The 24,493-nt window shown below is 44.1% G+C and overlaps 1 protein-coding gene and 1 long non-coding RNA gene across 5 annotated transcripts in view; one reads left to right on the top strand and one right to left on the bottom strand.

The window, feature by feature from the left end:
- Positions 1 to 296, bottom strand: part of Smndc1 (survival motor neuron domain containing 1) — a 13,351-nt gene extending 13,055 nt beyond the window's left edge. The window contains exon 1 of one of the 2 annotated variants that reach the window (XM_010634637.3): positions 40 to 296. In XM_010634637.3, the coding sequence (XP_010632939.1) occupies positions 40 to 267 (228 nt within the window). In that variant the 5' untranslated portion in view covers positions 268 to 296. The remainder of the gene's footprint in view (positions 1 to 39) is intronic. The other variant, XM_010634638.3, reaches the window with a different exon arrangement.
- Positions 297 to 326: 30 nt separating this feature from the next.
- Positions 327 to 24,493, top strand: LOC117285307. 3 transcript variants are annotated; one of them, XR_004516305.1, is made up of 3 exons: positions 327 to 393; positions 13,812 to 13,928; positions 24,392 to 24,462. It is a non-coding gene; the product is annotated as an uncharacterized LOC117285307 (long non-coding RNA). The 3 variants fall into 3 exon arrangements; XR_004516304.1 differs by lacking the exon at positions 327 to 393 and adding an exon at positions 9,477 to 10,518 and having other exon boundaries at positions 24,424 to 24,493; XR_004516303.1 differs by lacking the exon at positions 327 to 393 and adding an exon at positions 9,477 to 10,518.

Below are 24,493 nucleotides of genomic sequence, written 5' to 3'. Positions count from 1 at the left end.
AGGCCCGGCGAGGCCTGACTCCCTCACCGAGTTTGTTACCTTGGGTGGGACCAGGGGTGGGGCGGCGGGGAGGGGTCGGGGCAAATAAGCCCAGTGGTGGCGGTGGTGGCAGAAGCAGCAACCGTAGGGGGAAAGAAAAATCTCCGCGACGAGATGATTCCGTCCGAAGAGGTAGAACTCCGCCGGCGGTGAGGGGGAGGGGAGGAAAGCCGGGCGACGGAAGGAGGAAAAGACAAGGCAAACAAAGTGTCGCGAGACACGAACCATCGCGAGATGCGCCCCGGGTCACGTGATTCGCGGCTCCCTCTCCTTTACTTGCGTCGGGAGCGCGAGGTGGGCGGGGCCAAGCAGGAGGAAGTGGTGTGGCTGTCCTGCGCCGACTTCGTAATACAGGTTCGTCATACCTCAGTTCCGGCTTGGGCCCGGGACCGTCTGGGTAGTTTTCTAGGTTTCGGTGCTGTGGGACTTTTTATGAAGTCGCCAGGGGAGTAAAACCCTCTGCTGTTGTGAAGGAACAGGATTTGATGCAGCCTTTATACTAATGGATTTCAAAGTGTAGTCCCTGAATCTGCCCTATTGGCGTCACCTAGGAATTTAGTGGAAATGCAGTTTAAGTCCGATCCCAGACCTGTATCCAGAAACTCTGGGGGTGGACTTAGCAGTCTTGTCCTCTCAAATTAGAGAAACTCTGCTCGATTTAATAAAAGCCTTAGAAGCAAGAGAAAACTGAATTGTCGCTGAAATCATTGGAGCAGAGATTGATTTAAAATCTGCTTGTTGCTAACTGTCAATTAAGTTGATAATTAAATCTCACCTGATGGGGAACAGTCTCCAAGTTAATACTCTTGAAAATAAGCAAAGTGTTCTGAATATGTGCATTTATGTTTTTAAAAAATGCTCATTGAGTTTATGTAAGTACGATATGTACGAGTTCTGTGCGGACGCACAGATCTGTCCAGGGGTTTGAACGAAGCCAAACGTTTTTATTGATAATCCTTTTTTCCCCCCAATTACCTTGGTTAATCTTTTATGTACTCCTCCTACCTCCCCCTCTACCATGTTTATACATTTATTCAATTTTTCCTTTTTTTTCTGGTATCGGAACTCGAACACGGGTCCTTGCACTTGCAAGGCAGGCGGCAGAACCACTGAGCTAAATCCCTGGCCTCATTTATTGTCGTTTTTTAAAAGCAGATAAAGACCTGAAATACAAAAGCTGTGGGGATACCAGGAAGCAACTTTCCCTGGAAGATTGGGGTCTGTTGGCTGGACCCATGAGAAGGCTCTCGAATAGAACTGTGGAAACATCTTTTAGTTTCTTGTTTTCTTTTGAAGGAGCTCTCTTTTCTTCTCTATTCACAGACATACAGACTGTACAGTGAGTCAGGTAACCTGTGGAGATGGGAATCCAGGTCAGGTTTGTAGGTGTCATTGGGATGGAAAGCAACTTGCAAGATTTGAAAACGCTGCCTTTCCTTGGATTGAGATCTGTTTAAAATAACGTAGGGTTTGACACACTGTCCTTATTCTAATTGTTTATTTTAAGAACTGCTACCAGGAGAATATTTGTTTATGGGCATGTAAAAATCTCTGAAATGAGAATTCTTTCTGAACCCCCTTGATCAGAAAATGGGGAAATATTTGTTATACATTCCAGTATAGGTTAATCTACTTTGTTTTCAAGATTTTTAAATCTCACCATCTAGGTAACATTTATAGAGAAAAGTTATATTGTTTTGGTTTTTTGTTTTTGTTTTTTGAGACAGGGTCTCACTATGTAGTTGAGACTGACCTGGAACTCACTGTGTAGCCCAGGCTGGTCTCAAACTCACAGCGATCCTCCTGCCTCAGCCTCCCGAGTGCTGGGATTACAGGCGTGCACTACCAAGGCCGGCTTGAGAAAAGCTGTATTGAATTTTAATTCTCATAGAGATTATTACATTTGTATGTACCAGAAAACAGTCTAAACACTTTCCATGTATTAATTTAATTTTTATAGTGATGTGTGTTTGACAAAGCTTGAACAAGTACAAGCTTTGATTAAGAGAGATGCTTCAAGTAGGTTTTCTGACTACACCCTTTGAAATGTCAAAAACCTGTACTCAGTGATTTTTCTTAAAATATTCATATTCAAGTTAATCATGTTTCTTCAGAAGAGCAACATCCTAGCATGTGCAAGGCCCTGGGTTTAATCCCCAACACTTTAAAAGACAACAAAGAGCAGTATCTAAACCTTTAGTTCCTTAAACTTGCTACTTATTTTATTGAAACCTAGTAAGTACATAAAATAGGCTCCAGGACCGGGGATTTAGCTTAGCGGTTCAGTGGCCTGCCTTGCAAGCAGAAGGACCTGAGTTCAATCCCTGGTACCCCCCCCAAAATATTTTTTTTAAAAAGGTTCCAAATTGTCATCAGATTACACAAAAACTTCCTTTCAATTTGAATTTTTGTTTTTTGTACCGGGGATTCAATTTGAAATTTAAAGACCTACTGAATAAAATCATAGATTTCCTTTGGAAATGGGCCATCCCACCTCAGAGCAAAGAGTATGTCCCCCCCACACACCCAAAAAACCATGTTGGTCAAAAAGGAGACTATTCCTTAACTTTGTCGTATTCTTTCCTGACCACAGTAGCCTCAGATTTGCTTACATTTTCCATATCTGAACAAATGATGAATTATAGATGTATACATAGTCAAGATAATTGCTCTTATGCTCTTTGCTTTCATTAGTCATAGAGGAATTTTGAATGTTTCATAGCGATTTGCTCAGGACTTGCTCTTTTGTGTTTGAGTGTTTTGGAGTATAGTGCATTGGACACATATCCTGGGGTATTGCTTAAGCAGCATCATCCGTTTAAGACTGAAGGAGGAAAAAAACCATCACTGCTGGTGCCCAGATATTCTTGAGTCATAGCAATCCACTTAAATTTGCATTGCCTTGTTAGCCTTACCAGATTTTCTTCTATTTTGTTTTACCTGTGTTCCTCAAGAACAGAAAACCATACTACTAAACGATAAGAAAACAAGCCACTAAAAACAGATGACAAGGATTTCATCAGAAGATTATAATCTAAAGCTTTACAAGGATCAGAAGCAGCAGTCTCTCATAGTTCTTTAGGCCTCTTCAGAAGCAGTATTTAATCGTACAGTTTAATCCCCTTTCTGAAGTGCTTGGGACCAGACGTATTTTGGAATTCTGTTTTTTTGTGGGGGAGGGGTTTGGAAATATTTGCATATATCTAAAGAGGTGAGATACCTTGGGGATGGGATGCAAGTTTAAATGTGAAATTCAGTTATTTTTATATACCCTGTACACATGGCCTGAAGGTAATTTTACACAATAGTGTTTTTGGGTTTTGTTTGTTTTGTTTTGTTTTGTTGTTTGTTTTTTTGGTACTGGGGATGGAACTTGGGCCCTTGCTCTTGCAAGGCAGGCAGCGGAACCACTGAGCTAAATCCCGGCCCTACACAATAGTTTTGGTTCACCTGCATTTTAACTGTGTCTTGTGATAGGAAGTCAGATATGAATTTCCTACTTGGGGCATCAAATTTAAGATTTTGGAACACTTCAGATTTTGGATTTTCAGATTTACAAGTTCAGCCTGTAATCTGTACATGTGTAACGTATTCTGAACACAAGAACCCACACAAACATCTCTCATACATCACTTATTGCTGTGTGTACTATGGTAATGTAGTTTTGATCAGTTGGGGACATAGTTCAGTAGTAGAGCTCTTGTATAGTAGGTGCAAGGCCTTGGGTTCAATCTCCAGCAATGCAAAAGAAGGAAAAAAAACCTTCATAACCCCCCAATAAAAATAAAAAACCTTTGATGTTAAATTTGAGTTAGGATCTCTTTTGGGGGTGCAGTACTGGGGATTAAACCCAAGTTCCTCCATCTGAGCTACATCTCCAGTCCTTTTTGTTTTTGGACACAGGATCTGGCTAAGTTGCTAAGTTACCCAGGCTGGTCTCAAACTCATGACTTAGCCTTCTAGAGTACTTGGATTATAGGCATGTACTACCATGCTAGAATTATATATATATATATATTTTCTAAATATATATTTCTTAGAAATAATATCATCCCATTAGACGGTGCCCATATTTTAATATCTGGCTACCATTCCCCAATAAAAAGGAAATGGCATTTCTTAGAAAATGGTTGATTTTGGATCTCAGGCCCAGAAAGTACAAACATGCGAAGTTGAGATTGAAACACCTTTCAGAAAGCAAGTATCCCAAAACTTATAGAAAGTTAAAAGCCTACAGAACCCATCCTTAGGGTACTCCACTGGCCAAATATGGCATCTTTTCTTCAACTAAAAAGAGTAATAGCCGCAATAAATTATCAAGCCACTGAATGCACTTTTAAAATCTTTAAATCCAGGGTGATAACTCAAAATGACTTGTGGGGGAAAAGAGTTTTTCTTTGTAGAAGAAATAAGTGTAGCCAATAACGGTAGATAGAATGATAGAATTGGAAAGTTCACCATTTGCAATCCCAAATGGTTCAAGCAAGGATCATTATCAAAACTAAAACTCACCCGGTGACGAAGGTAGGGCAAGGGATGTGGATTTATGGAATCAAGGCATCACACATAGATAAAGTATCATGCCCCACAGATTGCTTAATAATTGCAAATAGGAAACACACTGAAATGTGATGAAATTCAGCAGTCATTGACTTAACACAGTGATCAAATTTAGCGCCACTATTGTGGGATGACCTGACTTCATTTGCCTCTTGATTTGATGCAACATGGTGTAACTGTCACATACGAAGGAACCTTGTCCAGAATGCTTAACCTTAACATAGCTAAGCCTTTTACCCAACTTCCAGTTCACAGGAAATACAGGCATTGAGACACAAGTAGAATGGCCATTTGGTTGGTTTGTTTTCTTATTTTGTTGAGACAGGGTCTCGCTGTGTAGTTGAGACTGACCTGGAACTCACTATGTAGCCCAGGCTGGTCTCGAACTCACAGCATTCTCCTTCCTTAGCCTCCCTGGGATTACAGGTGTGTGCCACCTCACCCAGCCCTAGAATGGCCATTTGGAAATAATCCAATCCAGAATGTGAGACATTAAGTAAGTGGATTTAAATTCGTTAAAAAGAACAACAACAAAAACCCAAAGTCATTAAAAATTGGAGGGCTGTTCTAAATTTGGAGACAAAAAGACACAACCACCAAAAGCAATGAGTATGTCTTGACTGGATTCCGGTTTGGAAAAATAAGGCTGTAAAAGATTTTGGAACATTTGAATATGGACTAAATATTAGATGATAATGAATTATTGTTAATTTTATTAGGTGTGAATTATGGTTATTTAGGAGAATGTCTTGCGCTTAAGTGTTTAGGGGTAAAAGGTCCTACCATTGCTAGCTTACCTTCAAATGATTTGGTGAAAATATGTGAAGTTTCACATATTACACATATGTACATATATGTGGGTACACACACAGGGAGGAATGTTAGTCATTGCATCTAGGTGGTAGATATATAACTGTTCATTGTACTAGTCTTTTAACTTTTCTGTATGCTTGATATTTTTCAAAGTAAAAAGATAGGGAAAATATTCATGAACTGGCTCGAACACCTTTTGGAATGGTTTTGGGCTGTATGTGTGTATAGGAATGGGTGTGGGGAAGAATAGCAGAGAGTTGAGGGGACCTCTAGGAGTTAGAAATAGTTTTGCAGGCTCAGCCTTCCAGAGTACCAGAATTGCAAGGTTGCTTCACCCACCTAGTTTCACCAGTCTTTTTTTTTTTTTTTTTTTTGGTATGAAGAATCAAATTCAGGACCTTGTGCTTGTGAGGCAGCACCACTGAGCTAAATCTCCGGCCCCACTACCACAGTCTTTTAAATCCAGAGTTAATTGGATTTTTTTTTCTGTCTTAACACCCCTAAAAGTAGCTTCTTTATCTGAGTATTTCCCATCCCCATATTTATGATGCCTGCAGATTATTTATCTTAGAAAAAAGGAGAAAACGAGCAAAAATATTTCACATCACTTTTGTGGCACAGTGTATAATAGAATAATCTTTGTTATGAACCAAGATATATTAAGAGCACAAACTCCCACAGCCAGGCGTGGTGGTGTGCACCTGTAATCCCAGCACTCGGGAGGCTGAGGCAGGAGGATTGCTGTGAGTTTGAGACCAGCCTGGGCTACATAGTGAGTTTCAGGTCAGTCTCAACTACATAATGAGACCCTGTCTTAAAAAAAAGAGTACAAACTCCCAATAATGAATATCTCAACATATTGTATTCCTAAAATGTACCAATAAAGTTAGTGAAAAAAAAAATAGTCTTTGTTGAAGGCTGCTTAACCCAACCTTGGGTAGAGGGCAATATGCCTTCCCGTGTGCAGACAAGGAAAAAGATGATTGAGGGCTTTTTATAGTATTAGTGACTTGAACCCAGGATCCTCACACTGAGCTATATCTCCAGCCCCCCTTTTCATAAATTAAAAAAAAACACAATGTCTTGCTAAGTCACTAAATGACCCAGACAGATCAAATTTGAAATCCTACTGCCTCAGCCTCCCAGAGTGCTGGGATTACAGGTGTGTGTCATCATTTACAGAAAACAGAATGAGTTCCAGGTTTTGCTCTTTTAAAATGAGTGGCCCATAGTTACATATGGCTACATTTAGCTGTTTTGTTGTTAGTTGGCACAGCTGCCTCCCAAAATGGAGGCTTTAATACTTGAAGATTCCATTAGGTGGCGGTCAGGATCCGGGCATCTTTTGATTTTCAGCGCCCCACCCCCACACACACCGGCGTTGGTGGGGGGCGTTGCCAAGCATCTTGCGGGTAGAAAGGATAGGAAAAGCAAACATAAAAGCTGTGTATGGATATATGAGTCACTAACCAAAAAGCTAAGAATCCGGGTGAAGAACTGCAGGTTTAGTATACACATTTTTGTCTGCCCTTGTGATTCTTTAAGTTTTACGAGTTCCTTTATGTCCAAAGCCTTCTAGACCACGCATATGCTGTGTCTCTGTGCTGTTAGCTTTAGAACATAAGTAGGGAGTATGGCTCCTTTAATTCAAGACTAGCACATTTAATAGTATTTTGCTGGTGACACCTCCCTTTGTGTAATTACTGCTCAGACGAGGCTCTGTGGTCCCAGTAGGGTTTGGTAGGTTGGGTTTCCTGGGGAAGGACTCAGACTCAGAGGTTTATGGGAAGGTGCCCTTGGGAGCGTCCCGGGAGGGGTGATGGGGAGAGGTGAGCGCTAGGCCCTCGGTCCACAGGAGGAGCTCTGGAGCCAGGGCGCCCCCCGGAGATGCCAGGGCTTTAGGGCTCGGTGGTCCCGAACTGATCCCTCATTAGCTGCCCCTGTGAGGGGCTAAGAGCGAGTCAGGCAAGAGCTGTCAGCTGCCCGCACTCCCGCTGGCCAGAGTTCCTCAGCAGGGGCCCCTCAGCCGAGCCGTCCAGGCCCTGCGAAGAGGGTTTTTTCCTCCCGGCGCTCCTGGTTTTGGTATCTCTGACGCCGCTTCTCTTGCAGAAGCTTACCGCGCTAGAAACCGTGAAATAGTTCCTGATCTTGTTTTCACCTTCTCATCGTGTTTTCTTCGTGTTAAATAAAGCGAATGGAAAGGGCTCGGCGCTTGCGGCAGGTGATACCCTCTTTGTTTCGCATCGATTTCTGATAGGTATCTATTTACACCATAGAACTGACATGCACCTGCTTCTCAGGTACCAAGAGAAAGCATTCTCTCTGTTGAAGAACACTGCACAGTTGGTAACTAGTTACTCCCGTGCACGAAAAACCACTGGAGTGTTATAGGAAAAAAAAAAAGTTTTTTTGTTTTGTTACCGGGGATTGAACTCGGGTCCTTGCACTTGCAAGGCAGGCCACCGAACCGCTGAATTAAATCCCCAGCCTGATGATTGACTATTTATAAAGATTTTTAGTTGAACTTTTTGCCTGACCATGGCTGTTTTAATATTCTTTTCGCACCGATGTTCTTCCTATTTTCTTTTTCCTAGCTTCAGCTGAAAGAATCCCCCTTACAATCTTTTGGGTGATTCCAGGGTCCCACGGAAGTCTTTTGGCTGTGTTCGCTCCCTCCCCGGGTCCGTAGACCCGGGCGGCAACAGCTCTCACTTAGCTTGATGTGGTGGTGCAAGAATGGGACTCCCACTCAGTCCGAGGTGGCCGCACATACGTGTTCAAATCTCCGCTTGCTAGCTCACCGTACAAGGCCATCAGAGATGGGGCCCTGCCTTAGCTCGGATACACTTCCCCATGCAGACCTGCCCTTCTCTTTCACCCCTGAGGCCCTTGCTTCTAGCATCTGCTTACCTCGCATGCCTTTACCTACTTCCCTTCCTGGAACAGTGTCTGTCCAGATGGACGTGGCCACACCCAGCTCTCACAGGTACAGCTTCTTTCTGCACCCGTATCGGTTTTATAGCTATCAATCTCTGGACTGTTGGTGTTTAGAACCAGGCTCCTCTCGGCATCGTATCGAAGCAGCAGTAATAACCTCCGTGCCCTTTGCACCTTCAGCCCCGGGAGGGTGTAGCTGGTGCGGGTAGATCTTCTGTGACAGGACTAAGTGGTTGTACTGAAAACTAGTCTTCTTGGAAACACAGAGGACACATTTTTACTGCCAGTGAACGTTTGATTTGATTTGGGTGAATACTCTGAGGGTGTCTTGTCGTTGTGTTATGATAGTTCTCTAACCCTGACATACATCGTTTCAGTTTCTTGCTAAGTGTATTACTGGAGTAAGAAAGAAAGAGTTAATGCTTGGGCACTTTCATGACGGAGAGAACCTTTGATCGATCCTAATCACAGCCTGTCTCTCACAGGCACTTGGAAGTGATTTTTTTACACCCTTGTGTGTGCTGGTAAGGATGTAGATGGGAAAATGAGGACTGTAAGAGTAGTGTGACTATGAATAATTTAATCAGTGTATTTCTGGTTTATTTTTTCAGTGTTACTCACTAGCTGCCCAAGTTTAGTGCTTTCTCCACCGGCAAAATGAAGTAGAGCCAGTTAATCTGACACTCAGTACGAGGACAAAATTCACGTGACTGAGACAAGAAAGAGGCTGCATGTAAGGAGGGTCCTGCCCATTATTCTTGAAGTTTATGCAGAGCCCATGTGAATTTAGACTCTTTTGCTGAAATTTATAAAATGACATAGGTTAAGTCACTTTATTGCTTTGTGTTTGACCTGGGAGACAAACATGAGAATAATGTATTTCCATGTGTCCTCGTAAGGCAGACGAATTGATATAAATATGCTAGCTACCCCCGCCTTTTTTTGTACCAGGGATCAAACTTGGGACCTTGTGCTTTTGAGGCAGGCAGAAGAACCACTGAGCTAAATCCCTGGCCTGATATGATAACTACTTCCACCAGTTCGTAGATTGAATGGTCGCTTTTAGGTTTGTTTTTGATGGTGCGTTCGCCCTTATTGGTCTTTTCATTTTGCATCATTGTCAGAACTCTGGTTTACGACCAAAGGAAGATGTGCCAGCATTCAACACACTCAACTGTAGTTCCAGTGTGGATTCTGCCTCTCACTTCCATGAGACCTTCAGCAGAGAGATCTTCACTTCATTGGGCCTCTATGTATTTGTGTTTCCTTGCAGTCCTAAGACTGCGATTCTTAATTTTACAGGAAGTCGAGAAAGTTGATACAGTCTTCCCTGATGAGTGCAGTCCGCAGTGAGTCCTACCCCATATCTCCTTCCTCCGTGTGTCTCCGGAAGTGTACCAGAGCTACACAGTCTAATCTCTATCAGACTCTGCTGGAAAGTATCTCATTCTCCTCCCCACCCACCCTAGCCAGCACTCAGGTCTAGGCATCTGGTATGGACTCAGCTAATGCAAGTTGTCTGAGGAGGAAGTTCAGGGACTCTGCGACTATCCCTGGAGAGTTGTCCTCTCATCTTACTTTACAGAGAAAAGAAAGATCATTTGGCAAGAGTTTCCTTAGATACTTCCTTCCTATACACCTAAAAATTATTCATGTTGATTTATGCTTGCAAATACTGAAAAAAAATGTGACTGCTATATTGAATGTCTCCACCAAAACTCATGCTGAAATTGAATCCCCACTGTGAGATGTTAAGGAGTGGGATCAGGTGACCTTTAAAAGGTGATGAGATCATAAGTTCTGCCCTTGTGCATGAGTAGGCTAATGGTCATCTCAAGGGTGGGTCTGTTATAAAAGCCAGTTGGGCTTTTGTGGATGTCCCCTTCTCACTCTGTGATGCCCTGTGCTACCCTGGGACTCCATAGAAAGTTCCCACCAGCAGGGAGGAGACTCACCAGATGTGGGCCCGCAATCTTGGACCTCCCAGCCTCCAGAACCATAAACTTACTAAGCGTGTCTTCTTTACGAGTGATCCAGGCTGTTTCATTCAGTAAGCTGCCAACAGAATGGAGAAAAATGAATGATTGAGCTGAAATGGAAATCATATGTACAACCAAAGGCATTGTTAAAAACTTGAAGATAAGCCACAGACATGAGAAGATATTTTCGGTAAAGAATTAGTAACTGTAGTAATAATGATTGAAATCCTACGTATAATTAAGAAAATAAACATGAGAAGTAGAAGAAAAAGGAGAAGGACAATGAATACCAAAGAAACAACCTCAAATGCTTGATAAACATATGAAAAATACTCAAGCTTATACATAATCAGGGACAGGTCACCAAAAACTTTAGCCCTTCTGATGGGAAAACTTAGTCTGGGAGAAGATACTAACATTCACACGCGGCTAATAGGAGTGCAAATTTCACTGTCAAGACCAAGTTGGCAATAACTGGGAAAGTTGAAGGTGGGCTTCTTTGGGAGTCAGCGCTCCTATTCTGAGAGACACCCTTGTCTACCTAATAGGGAAACATCCAACCTTATTACAGCTTTAATTTTTAAAAACAAAACTTTTAAAGCAACTATCTGAATGACTATCAACAGCAAAATGGGGGAGGGGAGTTGGTATATTTATTCAATGGGACATTGAATCAGTATTCATGAAACAAATGCAAATGAACTGGAAATACGTGCATTAACCTACATAAACCGTGAAAACAAGGCTCAGCAAAAAAGAAGCCAATGCAGTAGAGTAATATGTACAGTAGAAGACCACTCAGACAAATTTTAAGGTCATGCAGAAATACCTTGTTCATAGGACTGCATGAATAATAAAAGTAGAAGACCAGACAGGAGAATCAAAAATCCCCAATTCAAGACAGTGGTTGTCTCTGGAGAAGTTGGATAGGCACTGAGATCAGAGAATGAGGCTACAGAAGGCTAATCAGTGTTTTTGAAATATTTTGTTTCTTAAATATATGTCAATAGGTTTAAAAGAGGAAGGGAAAATAAAAATCTCATAACAGTCCTCATTGGCATTTACCTGAAGAATATTATTATTATTATTATTATTATTATTATTATTATTATTATTATTATTATTTGTACCGGGGGTCAAACTGGGGTCCTTGTGTTTGCAAGGCAGGCGGCAGAACCACTGAACTAAATTCCCAGCCCTACCTGAAAAACTTTAAAATTCTACATAAGGCCACTTTGGGAAAGATGCCCCTCTTCTAGCAGGTGCAACAACAGAGAGGCATGGCTTGAATACTGTATTCATAAAAGGTCTCTCTTTCTCCGAGTAGACGTGACCTTACAACAGGGTTTGTGACGTGGAGAGCAGGATGCCCCCCTCAGCCAGGAGTGTGCACAGAGAGCATAACCAGTACAAGCATGGTAGCAGCTCTCACTCTAAATCAACAGAAGTTAAGTGAAGAGTGAAGTCTTCCTCTTGCCCAAGGCAAACCCCTCAGGCAGCCTGAGCTCAGCATCTCTTTCCCGCTTGTCTCTCATTATTCTACCTTTCTTTCGCTCTCCTCTGTCCTCCCCTCTGGCCCCTTTGCTCAGCCTTCAACCCTGGGTTTGTATTTGCTGCCACCCTGCATCCCACTGTGGCCTGGTTTTCTTCCATTGCATCGCTGAGATGACTGGTCCACAAAGTCGTCATGACTTTCTGAAATCTCAGACAGGCAGCCTCTCTGCAGTTCTCACCTCTCTTGGCCTGTGTAAGAGTCGACGTCTTCCCTGTGGAAACTCCTGGAGTAGGTTCTATGACATTGCTCTCCTGAATACCCTCTCTTTGGCTTCTGAGGCTTTTGTCATTTTATGACCCTTGCTCTGTCACATAGCTACAAATGGCAGTGTCCCTTCCTCACCACGATTTCTTCTCACGCTCTTCGAGTAGCTTCAACATTGATTTCATAAATATTTATCGAGCACCTACTCCACACCAGGCTCTTTTCTAAGTGCTAGAGACACAGCCCTGAAAAGGCCCGGTGGGATTTCCTGTTATTGCAACTTCAGTCTTCTATTATTTTCTTTCGCTTCTTCCCCCTTTTAGTTTTGATTCTTTTTTTTTCTGATTGACCTTATGATGGCCATAAAGGCTTTAACCCCACACCTTTGTGTGCACAGAGTCTGAGTAACTGTTGTCTCATCAACGTAGGCAACCAAAGTGGAGTTTCACTATGTGAAATGACCCTAGACAAGGGGATTAAACACAGCTCATAGAGGCTGTGTCAGACTTCAGGCATGGACTGGGAGTTCTTCCACTAACTTTCAGTGTGAACTTGGTCTAATCTTTCAATTCTTCTGAGCCTCAGCTTTCTTTCCTGTAAAGAGAAGGGTTGGTAAAATTATGCAATAATTCCTTTCTAGCTTTAAAGCCATGAGATTCTGTAATGTTTATTTTTTGAGGCTAAATTGCAGAGTCCTCTGTATGCCTCAGAAGTTTCTCCATTATGATTAATGTGTTAGAATTCAGATTGTTTTCATCATTCAACATTTAGTTTACTTGGATAATATAAAACAAGCTACAACCTAAAAAGTAGAATTCTGCTTGAGATCACAAAATACAGTATTCTAGTTTCTTCCTAACCAAATCCTGCCTGGTTTAAATAGGTAATCTAAAGCCAGGTGTGGTGGTGCACACCTGTAATCCCAGCCCTCAGGAGGCTGAGGCAGGAGGATTGCTGGGAGTTTGAGACCAGCCTGGGCTATATAGTGAGTTCCAGGGCAGTCTGAACTACATAGTGAGAGCCTGTCTCCAAAAAATAAAAGAAAGTTTTAAAAAATAGGTAATCTAAGTGTTACTTTGTTACTACTTGTACATGAATTATGGTTTATAAAGAGGGGAATCTAGTTCTGAAGGCCCCAGTGGGATTCACTTTGCACATCGTGAAAGCCAAATCTGACCAAAAGTGTAGAGGTTTTAAGAGAACAGATGGTATCCATTAATCCATGACCTTCAGCAAATTCTTAAACATCTCTGTACCTTACCTCTTCATCCCAAAACTACAAATAATAGCAACCACCTAATAAAGTAGCATAAAATAATAAGTACATAAATACAAAGGGCTTAGGACAGGTCCTTATAAGCGTTGTGTAAGGGTGTGCTATTACAAGTGATTTCTAATTTTAAATAAAATTTATTTATTTATTTATTTATTTTGGTACTGGGGATTGAACTCAGGTCCTTGTGCTTGCAAGGTAAGCAGCGGAACCACTGAGCTAAATCCCCGGCCCTTAAATTAAAATTCTTTACAGTGAAATAGACATACATTTGAAATAAGACAGGACACTATCATAAATGGCCAAACATAACTTTAAAACAAAAATGAGGGGAGATGGTGACACTTTAAAAGCAGACCTGTAGTAGTTCTGTGATGAGTGCTATGGAGAAAAATAAAGGAGGATAAGGAGATAGTACAAAAGGTGGTGATGGGTTATATTCATTTTATAGCAAATCATCTTGAAAGCTTCACTAAAAGATTGACTATGAGGACGAGACCTGAAGGGAGGAAGAACTGAGAACCACGTGGTTGTGTGGTAGAAAACTGTTCCATACAGAAGGAACAAGGTAAGAGTTCCAAGGTAAGAGTGTGGAAATGTCAGGACTAGTGGAAAAAAATACCTGTGAACATAGATTTGTGGAAGCTAGTAGGTTTTCCACCAGTAGGTTTGCTGGAGCTGGGACTGGGAGAGGGAGGGAAGCAGAAGTTTTATTTAATTTGTGTTAGAGTGAGTGTGTGAAGTCTATTAGAGATCAACATGGAGACTCAGTAGATACTTGAATTTATTCAGCAAATATTTATTGAGTGCCAGAGACTCCATGTCTGTTAATAGCAGAGTCATTCATATTGGGTTATCTTATCTGCAAGTAACAATGATAAACTCTAGAGGGAAAAAAATGACCTAAAGATGATTTGAAGAATGACCAAATTAGAAACCAGAGAGCTGACACTTGGAAGAAGGGAATGGTACTGGATGGGTAATACTATGGCCTGTGTCTAGATGTCCCCGAAAAGCCTTGTGCGGTCGTCAGTGGGGCTTTTCAGAATGGCTGGATCTAGAGTGTGTGATGATGAGATCAGGAGTGTGTGATTACCAAATTAGTCCACCCATCGGTTTGGCACAGTTCTGGGAGGATTAAGGGTGCCCCACCCTAGGTGTGAGTCCTGCCTGCCCTAAGGGTGGGCAGCCTGGATAGGATACAAGGGACACATAGAGGGCTACTGTGGTTGCTTGCTACTTCACTTTCTGCCTTCTGCCGGCCATGAACTGCTTCTTACCTCGATGATCCTCTGCCATCCCACCCTGCCTTGGAGCCAGCCAACTATGAACTGAGACCTCTAAAAACTACGAGTTACAATAAATTTTTCCTCATTTAACTGTGGGTGTCAGGTATTTTGTCTCAGCAGTGAGAAAAAGTAACTAAGACATTTGGGTTTCCCAGGGTTTGTTTGTTTGTTTGTTTGTTTTATTTTTCACTACTGGGGATTGAACCCAGGGTCTTCACACTGAGCTACATCTCCTGTCCTTTTTTATTTTTCAGGACTGAGTCTTAGTAAAGTCACCCAGTCTGGGCTCATACTTGTGATAGTCTTGCCTCAGCCTCCCAGAGTGCTGAGATTATAGGCACACACTGCGTTGCTGGCTCCTATTTATTTTTTAAATGATTTTTTCTTTTTTGCCAAAAGGCAAGTTAGTTCCATGTTAGTTACAATTTGGGTATTTAAAACATTTGTTTTTATTGTACATGTTTGCAATACATAATGATTACATTCATTGTGTACATGTTGGTACATGTAAATAACACATTTTAATTCTTTTTATGTTCCCTTACCTACCCACTGCTTCCTTCATCTCTTGGTCGCCTTCCCATTTGCAAAAGATTTATCCCCCTATTTCCTAGTATCTGTCTTTTATTTTGCTCATTAATTTATTTATACTTTGGGTTTGTGATATGAAAGAAACTATGAGATAGTCAAGTTTGTATATCTGATTTATTTCACTTAACATTATGGTCTAAGGTGCATCCATTTTTTCTACCAACGACTCAAGTTTATGCATTTTTTTTTTTTAGCAGAGTAGGACTACATTGTGTGTAAATACCACATTTTCTTTATGGGACAGTTCAAATTCAGATAGAAACCTGGTTTTGATTAATTAATTTGAGACATTAGAACACAGCTTTTTAGCCTGTCACCATTACCATAGAAACTGGGAAAATAGTGTGATAACTGATATGTTAGGAGGGGAAGACCCACCAAAGAGAAGCCCCAGATTCTGTATGTAGGTTTTCCCCAATCGCTGGCTGATTTCTACATTATACATAAGTGGAGCATACTTCAGGCAGCCTCATGAAAAGAGCTGAACGGAAATCTTAACCCTTGCCCACTACAGAGGAGAAAGAGTTTGAGTTTTAGTCTAATCAACTGTTTAGTGAAACCATTAATTCAGAGCTTTCCAGAGGGACAAAACAGAAACTACGGTCTGTACAATCTATTATTCATGTGCAGGTCATAGTCCAGAATACCGGACCATCAGGGAAACAAAAATGTGACCCAAATGCAAGGGAAAAGACAGTCAGTGGACAGTGACTTTAAAATGATGCAGAACTAGGAATTAGGACCCAGTTATCTTAGAATAACTATTCTAACTCTGGAAGGACATGAACAAACTGGGCACAGTAGCACATGCCTGTAGTCACAACTACTTAGGAAGCTGAGACAGGACAATCACTTGAGCCTAGGAGTTCTACTCTAACCTGGGCAACATAACAAGGCCCTGTCTCAAAAGAGAAAAAAAAAAAAAGTTCATCATGGATGGGAAGAAAACTCCAGCAGAATAGAAACTTCAAAAAAGAACCAAAGGGAAAGTGGAGAAGAAACAGTGAAAACTGCCTTTGTGCTGTCTCAGCTATAGGTGATAGATCACTCTGTCTGCTTTCCACACCACTTCCTGGGGGTTAGGACTCAGGCCTGTCATTCATATTCCTAGGGTCCCTGCCTCTAACACTTAAACGACTCATTTTCCAAAATAAATCTTAGATCTCTCCAGAATATTTTCTTGTGTTGACAAGCGCATCAAGCTCATTGGTATAACAGATTTCAGCCCCAGCCTGAAGAGGTGACTACCGTTAGCACCAGGAAAATGATTCTCTCCAAACTTAGGGACCTCCTCAAACCAGGAGTGGTGGGACCCTAAGCCATGCGTGGCTTTCACACCGAGCTAGCGTGAGTGCGCTGTCTCTAAGCGGTAGGGGGCTGTGTCTCCCTGACTTCACTCCCACTTCCATCTTTCACAGGCGGCTGAGTGCAGCCCTGGAAGCCAGCTCTTAACTCGCCCTCGCGGGCTTCTGCCAGCTCCTCTCCTCTGCGACCTGGTGTTTTGCTAACTTCTTTCTCTTCCGTTGCCTGTCCAGACAATAACCAAGCTAATAATAGGTGAAGCTAAGCTCCACCCTCCAGGTTCCCTTTCTAGATGACAAGGGCAGGGCTCTTGGGGCCTGGGAGAGCCACTGACCCTACAGAATGCAGTCCAAGCTACTCGCTGAATGTCTGTCACCGACTCTATACCCTTCAGCATGAGGGAGACCCCTTCAGAGTTCACTAAAAAGCAATTTATAAGCAGCAGAAGCAGCACCAACAGAGGTAAACCAAAAAAGGAAAATAAATTGTCAAGAGCCATGAGTAATGGTAGAGCTCAGAAAATCAATATCTGTCCACATATTTCTATGCATGTGGTGCATCCGTCAAAGTCAGTGGGTGACATTCATCCCAGTCTGGTCCAGCAAGCGGAGCTGGGTGACTCACCCTCTGTGCTGTGCCCCCGCCCCCAGGCGCTGCCTGGTGCTTAACACACTCACCGGACCTGTCACCAATTGAATCTTGAGATGGAATCCAATTGCCAGCCAGTTTACAGGCTTCCCCCATGCTCTCCGGTTGTTTCCAGCCTTCCTCCTAATCACTTTGGCAGCCTAGCCAGATTCGATTGGGTTTTATCTTTCTTTGTTTCAAGGCAAAACTGAAATGCCTCCTCTAAGAAGATGGCAGCGTGTCCCTTGTGCAGCTTGGGGAGGGCACAGAGGTGATCTCATAGGGTTTTTCCACACAAGTATATCTGATTTTAAAAACATAAATATGTGAAAACCCTAGTGTTGCCTCTTAAAATCTCCTTTGTGCTCAAAGAGGAAGAGGGTTGGTGACTAGTTTCGGCAAAGTATCAGTAATATCAAATAGCACTGATTCACCAAGTTCTGGAAACAAACCTCAGTTTCTCTAGTTGTTGGTTCAGGATGAGAAAACTTCTCTTTTTGACGAACTAAGACAGCAACAAACCAGAGATCAGCCTGTTTTCTGACAAGAATGACACATGAATGTGACAAATGTTCCATCATTCCCCACCCCGGCTCATGCTGTGCCCTTCTGGCTGCTGGCTCTCCCACCCCTGCTTGTCTTAGTCATTCTTGGAGGTCCCTCTGTCTCCCAGGAACTGTCCCAACCTTCTATCTGGGGGAAGCTTTTCCTCTGAACTCCCCTGGCATGTATGTCAAAATCCCAGGACCAGGCTTGGCAAGTGCTTCACCACCGAGCTACAGCCTACCCTTTTCTTGAGAAAAGGTCTTGCTAAAGGGCTCAGACTGGACTCGAATTTGCAATCCTCCTGCCTGAAGCTCCCGAGAAGCTGTGATTATAGGCCTGCACCACTGCTCAGCTCAAAAATCTCTTAACTGATATTTCTTGCAAGTTTTCCATGGCAAGGACTGTGCTAAATTCTCATTTGCACACCTATAGATTGGCCCTGTTCAGTCTGCAGCCCCAGCGTGCAGTGTAAGCTGAGCATCAGGGCCACCTGGGCAAGTTTTAAAAACTACTACAGCTGTCCAGGCACCACCACAGGCCTCAGGGACAGAATCACTCTGTAGGTGAATCTGATTGCCCACTGGAATGAGAGCCATGGTTTCCTGGCCATAGCCCCTCTGCTCCCACAGGAGCAAAGCCCACCTTCATGTCAGGTTTGAGGCCAAATCTGATTCAGGAAGGGGTGTGTGACCCATTTCTGGCCTTGAGACTCAAGAAGATTGCTGGAGGCTTCTGAAAGGCCTTCCTCATTGTCTCCGGGCTTCATGCTCTCTCCTGCCCCTACCCTAGTTTTACTGACCGCTGTGCTGTGATCTTTCTCTCCCTCTTCCCTTTTCTCTTAGGATGATTCTGTGAAAAAACCTGGGTCCTAGATGGTAGATTCACCAAACCTGAGCTGATCTGGAATTGGGCTTCCACTCATGTGCACTAATACGTTACTTCTGCCTGAAATATTCTTCTGGCCACCTTTGCTTTTATCCCTCTTCTTCAAGTATCACCTGACACAGCACCCTCTTTAGTAAGTGTATCAGTGAGCATTTGTTGAATGAATGAATTCATAGTCATTGTGTGCACATATAGGCAGATTACTGGAGATAAAGAAGTAACTAAATAAAGTCTCTGTCTGTATGGATTCTTACATTTTGTTGAGAGTAAGACTCTACTTAGCAGTTTCTCTAGAGAAATAAGCTTCATGCTTCTGGTTATGCAAGTAAATAGATTCAACCAAGATAAGGGGATAGCATGGAAACCCTTGTGCCAAAGGATCACCACTTAGGAATTCACCTGACCACTGCAGCGACTTTCTGCAGCAAAGCAGAAGGAAATGACAAGTGGGATCATGAGAAATGCTTTGTTCCCAAGTTTATGACTCAGAGGAAAAGCAACAGTGCCCTTGTTTCCAGATTTATCCCCAGAGCACAAGATAGTTAACTGTAGGGACCGAGTAGAAGGAACAATCTGAAAGAGTCAGGAGAACATGATTTTAATAAATGAAGTTGGGAGGCGGGGAAACTGAATGTTTAGTCTGTGCAAAGCAATCACAAAATGTAGGACCAGCTCATTTTCTGAAGAACCTCCCCTCAGGAGGTTTTTGCCTACAGCAGTTACTCTTAAGACCACCTTCGTTGTAATCTCTGAACACCTGGTGGGGTGATCTCATGGCTTCTCTGGGGAAGTGAACAGTAGCTCGGATGCGTGCATCCACCACTGGGCTCCAGGAAGGGTCACCTGGCAAGCACAGTGCCTGACGTGCAGGCAGGCTTCGGACTGGCCAGAGAACACAGTCCAAGGAAGGAAGAAGGGCTAACATCAGGAGGACAACCATGGTGCACAGCAAAGGTGAACATTCTGGATGCAGGGAGGCAACGGCTTCATGGAGCAGGGCTCAGATGCTGGAAAAACAAGACTTTGAACTTAAGGTCCTGACATCAGAGTATCTAGTCATAAAACCCAGGACTGGCTGACAGAAGGGAGCCCTCAGAGGTCAGGCAGTATCTTACAGGCACAGGTGAGAGGAGAGCGAAGTCACTGGGCTGGGCTGTGAGAAGGCAGCAATCAGACATTCGTCATCCTTAAGCTCTAAAATTGAGAGTTCTTTGGTACGGACACAAATCTCAGCAATAGGTTGTGCTTCTCTGAAAGGAAAAGATTATTGGGATGCCTCCCCCACCTTTGTATGTTTCCCCTGGCGATAGCATTGTAGTTTTCCCTAGGATAACCCCCTCCGTGCCATGTCCTCAAACCTTGAGGACAGGACCCCGGGCACGTTCCCCTCTATGAGTGGGACAATGACTTGTCCGGGCTGCTTACCGTAGTTGGTCCCTGGACACAGTGCTCAGTTCGGGAACAAACACGTGAGCCGGGTTGGCTTCGTGAAGATAAATTCTGCAGGTCCTCCTGGAATTACTGGGAAGGAATTGCTCTCCTGCTCAGATTTCTGAGCTATACAATGTCGAATGCAAGCCCAGAGAGGGCAGAAGCCACTGTCAGTGAGGGAGACCAACCCAGAGGAAAAACAGAACTGAAACAGTGAAGCAAGTTGAAAGACAGTAATTCTGGAAATGTAATTTGAGGCTCTGGCTTCAGCCGCGCCTGAAGGGAGGCTGCTGGGGTTGGATGTGATTTGTCCCCCAAGGGTGTACTTGTTGGGACCTTGATCCCAGTGTGGCCATGCTGGGGGGTAGTGGGGCCTTTAAGAGGTGGGACATAGTGGGAACTCACTAGGTATTGGGGGCTTCCTCACACGGGTGACAGTGGGACGCTGGGGCAGCCGTGCTTCTTTGTGACAAACCTCTCTGGGGAGCTAGCCAGGGTCCCACTGTCACCTGCTTCAGGGCTGTCTGCCGTGGGGTCTCTTCCTTCCCAAGGTGCTCCCACCATCGTGAGGCCCTCCGCCAGCAGGTCCTCACCAGAGAGCCACACCGATGCTGGCACCATGCCCTTAGTCTGCAGAGCGGTGAAGAAACCTCCACACGTCAGCCAGCCTCACATATTTTGTTATACCCACGGAAAACAGACTGATAGAGATATTTTCCTGGTCCTCTCTGTTACGATTTCACTTGATCTTAGCCAAAAGGCCGAGAAGCGATCTGTTAACAATTTTTTAAGGCAGCCTGAATTAAGTTTCTATTACTTGCAACTCGATATCCCGAAGTGGGAAAGAAGAGAGACTGTGTTGTCACAAACAGTGTTTTGTTTTGTTTTTTCAGTCACAAGCAATGTTGTTTTCTGTTTTCCCAGAGTCAGTGAGATTTGGGTTACATAGTACTTTCTATTGCCGGGCACTGTTCTGAGCCCCAGGGGTACAGCCATGAATAGGGGTCCTTGCTCTCAAGGAAGGGTAACATTCCAGCAGGTGGAGATAGTCACAGTACTTAGAGAAGAAGCATTTAGGTCTAAGCACCGGCTATCAAGAAGGTTGAGTAGGAGACACTGCTGTCAGGGCAGAGCTGATCTCTCAATGGGGCAGCACGTTTGAGTTGGGGTCCCAAAGACACCACAGGAAGAGGCAGCTGCTCAAAGACTGAGGAAGAGTGTTCTGAGCAGAAGGGTGAGCAGAGGTAAGGCTCTTGAGACAGAGCAAGCCTGGTGTGTTCAAAGGGCAGCGAGGAGGTAAGGAGACTGGAGTAAGGAGACGGAGAGAGAGATGAGACTGGAGAAGTCCTCTTGACCTTGTGAAAGTGTGGATTCAATCCTGAATGCAGTGGGCACACACTGGATGTTGTAGACCCCATTTACCTCTAAGAACACAATTCTGGTTGGGGTGGGAAGAGCAGACCAGAGGAAGGCAAAGAGGGGCGTGGGTGAGACCTCCTGGGAGATCATGTCATCATCCAGCGGGGAGATGGTGCAGGCATAAGGATCTCGGTCAGAGCAGTGCAGATGGAGCAGGGAGAGTGTTATATTCAGGACACATTCTGAAGGCAGTCAATAGGATACACTGTGGGTTAGAAGTGAGGTATGAGGAAGAGAGATGATTCAAGCACGATGACTAAGTTTTAGCCTGAGCAGTTAAGGTGAATGATAGTGTTGTTTACAAAAATGAGAAAGCCTCAGTGGGGTAGAGGAACCCATATTTCTGTCACAGCTGTGTGAGACATCCCAATGGATGTGTCGAGTGAACCACAGATCGGGCACGCCTGGGCTGCACGGTGGTGTTTAGTCTGGAGGTACTTATTTGCAAGTCATAGAGAGGAGCAAAACGGTCACAAAGACAGCTCTGGGCTCTGCACCCCTCAGAGGAAAGGAAACAAAGGAGAACAAGGCCAGGCCAGAGAGGAAGCGGGGAAGGAAGCCAAACAAACATGGCGTCACGGAGTCTAAAAAGTCTACTAAAGGTTGACTAAGACGAGGACGGAGAACTGACCCTGGGCTTTGGCAAGATGACCTTGATGAACAGCCTCTCAGTGGAGAGGTGAGGGTGAAATCTGGGTGCAAGGGGGAGCCAGAGGGCAGCATCCAGTGGTACTGGGAGGCTTCCTAGCCTGGCACGGAGGGCCATGTAGATATGGGGCACAGTGACGAGCCCATATGCTGGCTTTTCATGCACACAATGAAACGCACACATCTTAAGTAGTACTTTTTTACTGAGGTGAAATTCATATAACAGAATTAACTATTTAAAAGTGGGAAATTCCAGGGCATTCACATCACTGTATGACCACCGCCTCTGTCAGCTCTAGAACATACTTATCACCTTCAAAGAAGACCCCGAATTCCTTTATGGGAGTGGAGTTTCCTTTGCGAACACACTTTCTTAGTGTACCATTGAATGTACCCCATGAAAAAGGAAGTTCATTTTTTAGGTTCAAATAGCTAAGCTTCACATAAAACACTATTCAAAGCACATTGGCAAACCAAACTCATCTGTGGTGTTAGAAGCCAGAAGAGAGCCTGTAAAGGAGGGAAGAGGGAGCATCAGAGTAGTTTTTAGGGTGCTAGAGATAGTCTTTTTCTTGACCTGTGCAGTAGTTACACTGATGTGAACGCGTACATTATTTAAGTAATATGCTTACATGTACATTTTTCTGTATGTATAAGCCAAGTGAAAAAGTTTCAAATAACAACTAAGAGAACAGGAGGTCTGGGCTTTAGTTCCAGTACTGAAGGTGACAAGCGGTGTGATCCCAGGTAAATCACTTGACCTCTCTGGGCCTCAGTTTTCTCATCTACATGGAAATGCTAAGCCAGGTGTTGTCTAAGGTCCTTCCCACTCAACACCACCCCACTCACAGTTTCCCCACTTTTGCTGCTGAAGGCAGCTGAACACCACCCCCCCTTCCTGACCTTGGCCAAAGAGGGTCTTGTTCCTGTTCCTCCTTTCAGAAACGAATTTTTGCAGCTGACGTCTCTGTGGTCCCTTTGTCATCAACTGGGCAGCTGTGAAGTTGGTGACAGTGTGGATAAAACCTGCTGGTAATTAGGCTGCATGTTCAAGCATTATTGTTATTTTTAAAAAATCAATTAGCTGAACTGGAAAATGCCATTGAGATAAACATTGACTTTTCTCCCTAGCGTGGCTTTACCTGGATATAGGAGGTTAATGATGTCAGTTCCAGGAGGGGAAAATATCCTTCTGATATATTAGAACTTGGAGCATGTTTTAAAATGGCAGAGGGTGAGAAGGGGAATTTCATGTTTCCGTAAGGCAAGGAGGGACTGTGGGGTAATTACCTGTGGTTCATCCTGGCTGCTGCCTTGTTAACCAGGCTCCATCTCTGGCAGTGCCTACACCCTGTTTCTCCTTTTAGACAGTACCCCCCCCAACAAAATGCTTCTGTGGAGTCTGGGGCTATCAATCAGGAGTCCTATCTCCAGGGTAAGAGCTGGTTAGTCTGGAGAGAGAACAAAATAAATGAAGCAGCAGAAATGTTTCCTGTATTTGTTCATTGTTCAAGTAACTCCTGAGAACTAAGCAGGTCCACTTTCATGACTATGCTGATTTAGAGCTGTTTGCTGAAGTCTGCCTCGGCCTGTGCAGTGCATTAACCCAGGAACCCTGGGCAAGTTACAGAAACTTCCGGAGCCCTTGTTTTTCCTCCTCCGTGGAAGGAGACCCCCCACAAGAGGTGTGTGTAAGTGTGTGTGTGAACGAGTGCACATACGAGGATGTGAGTGAGATACATGATCTACGGACACACTTTGCCCAGTACCTGGCCTACCACAGGCACTGGTAGATATTCCCTGTTTTTCCTCTGGGTGGGAGGTAGTTCTTAAACCTGTGGGAGGGACTGGGCAAAGCAAGACAGCAGAGAATGGCTCTATCCGTTGGCCTTTTGGGGGGCCTGAGGAATACTGCAAGGGGTGGGGGCTTCCACGAGATCCCAGCAGACTTGCATTTGATGGATCGAGGCGGGGTCTCGCCATGTAGTTCAGGCTGGCCTTGAACTCCGGCCTCTGCCTCCAGAGCGCTGGGAATGTTGGAACCCCAAAGAGCCTCCGCCTGCAGAGGGAGTCGGTTGTTCTGAATCCGCCCCCGCTAACGCGCACCAACCACGCCCCCTGCTGCCCGAGCCGGTGACACCCGGCTTTCGCATAACGGAAGGCTTGTGGGGATCAATTTTTCCCTCGCCGCGCAGAGCATTACTCACCTGACTCCCTGTATCACAGGAAGGGGAGGGGAACACACAAGAAACTGGCAAGCGGGAGTCAGATCCCAGCAGAGGGCTCTGCTCAGGAGCAGGGCCGCTTTCCTTGTGCGTTCCTCAGGTTCAGGGAGCAAAGCACGCCACCAGCGCTCAGTCTCCTCAGCGGACGGAATCGTGTTTTGACCGTGCTC

The sequence above is a fragment of the Fukomys damarensis genome, unplaced genomic scaffold (assembly GCF_012274545.1).
Source record: "Fukomys damarensis isolate Sample0158 unplaced genomic scaffold, DMR_v1.0_HiC HiC_scaffold_8, whole genome shotgun sequence".
Classification (NCBI taxonomy): domain Eukaryota; kingdom Metazoa; phylum Chordata; class Mammalia; order Rodentia; family Bathyergidae; genus Fukomys; species Fukomys damarensis.
The sequence above is the reverse complement of the archived record's forward strand: the minus strand, read 5'-3'. Positions and strand labels throughout refer to the sequence as shown.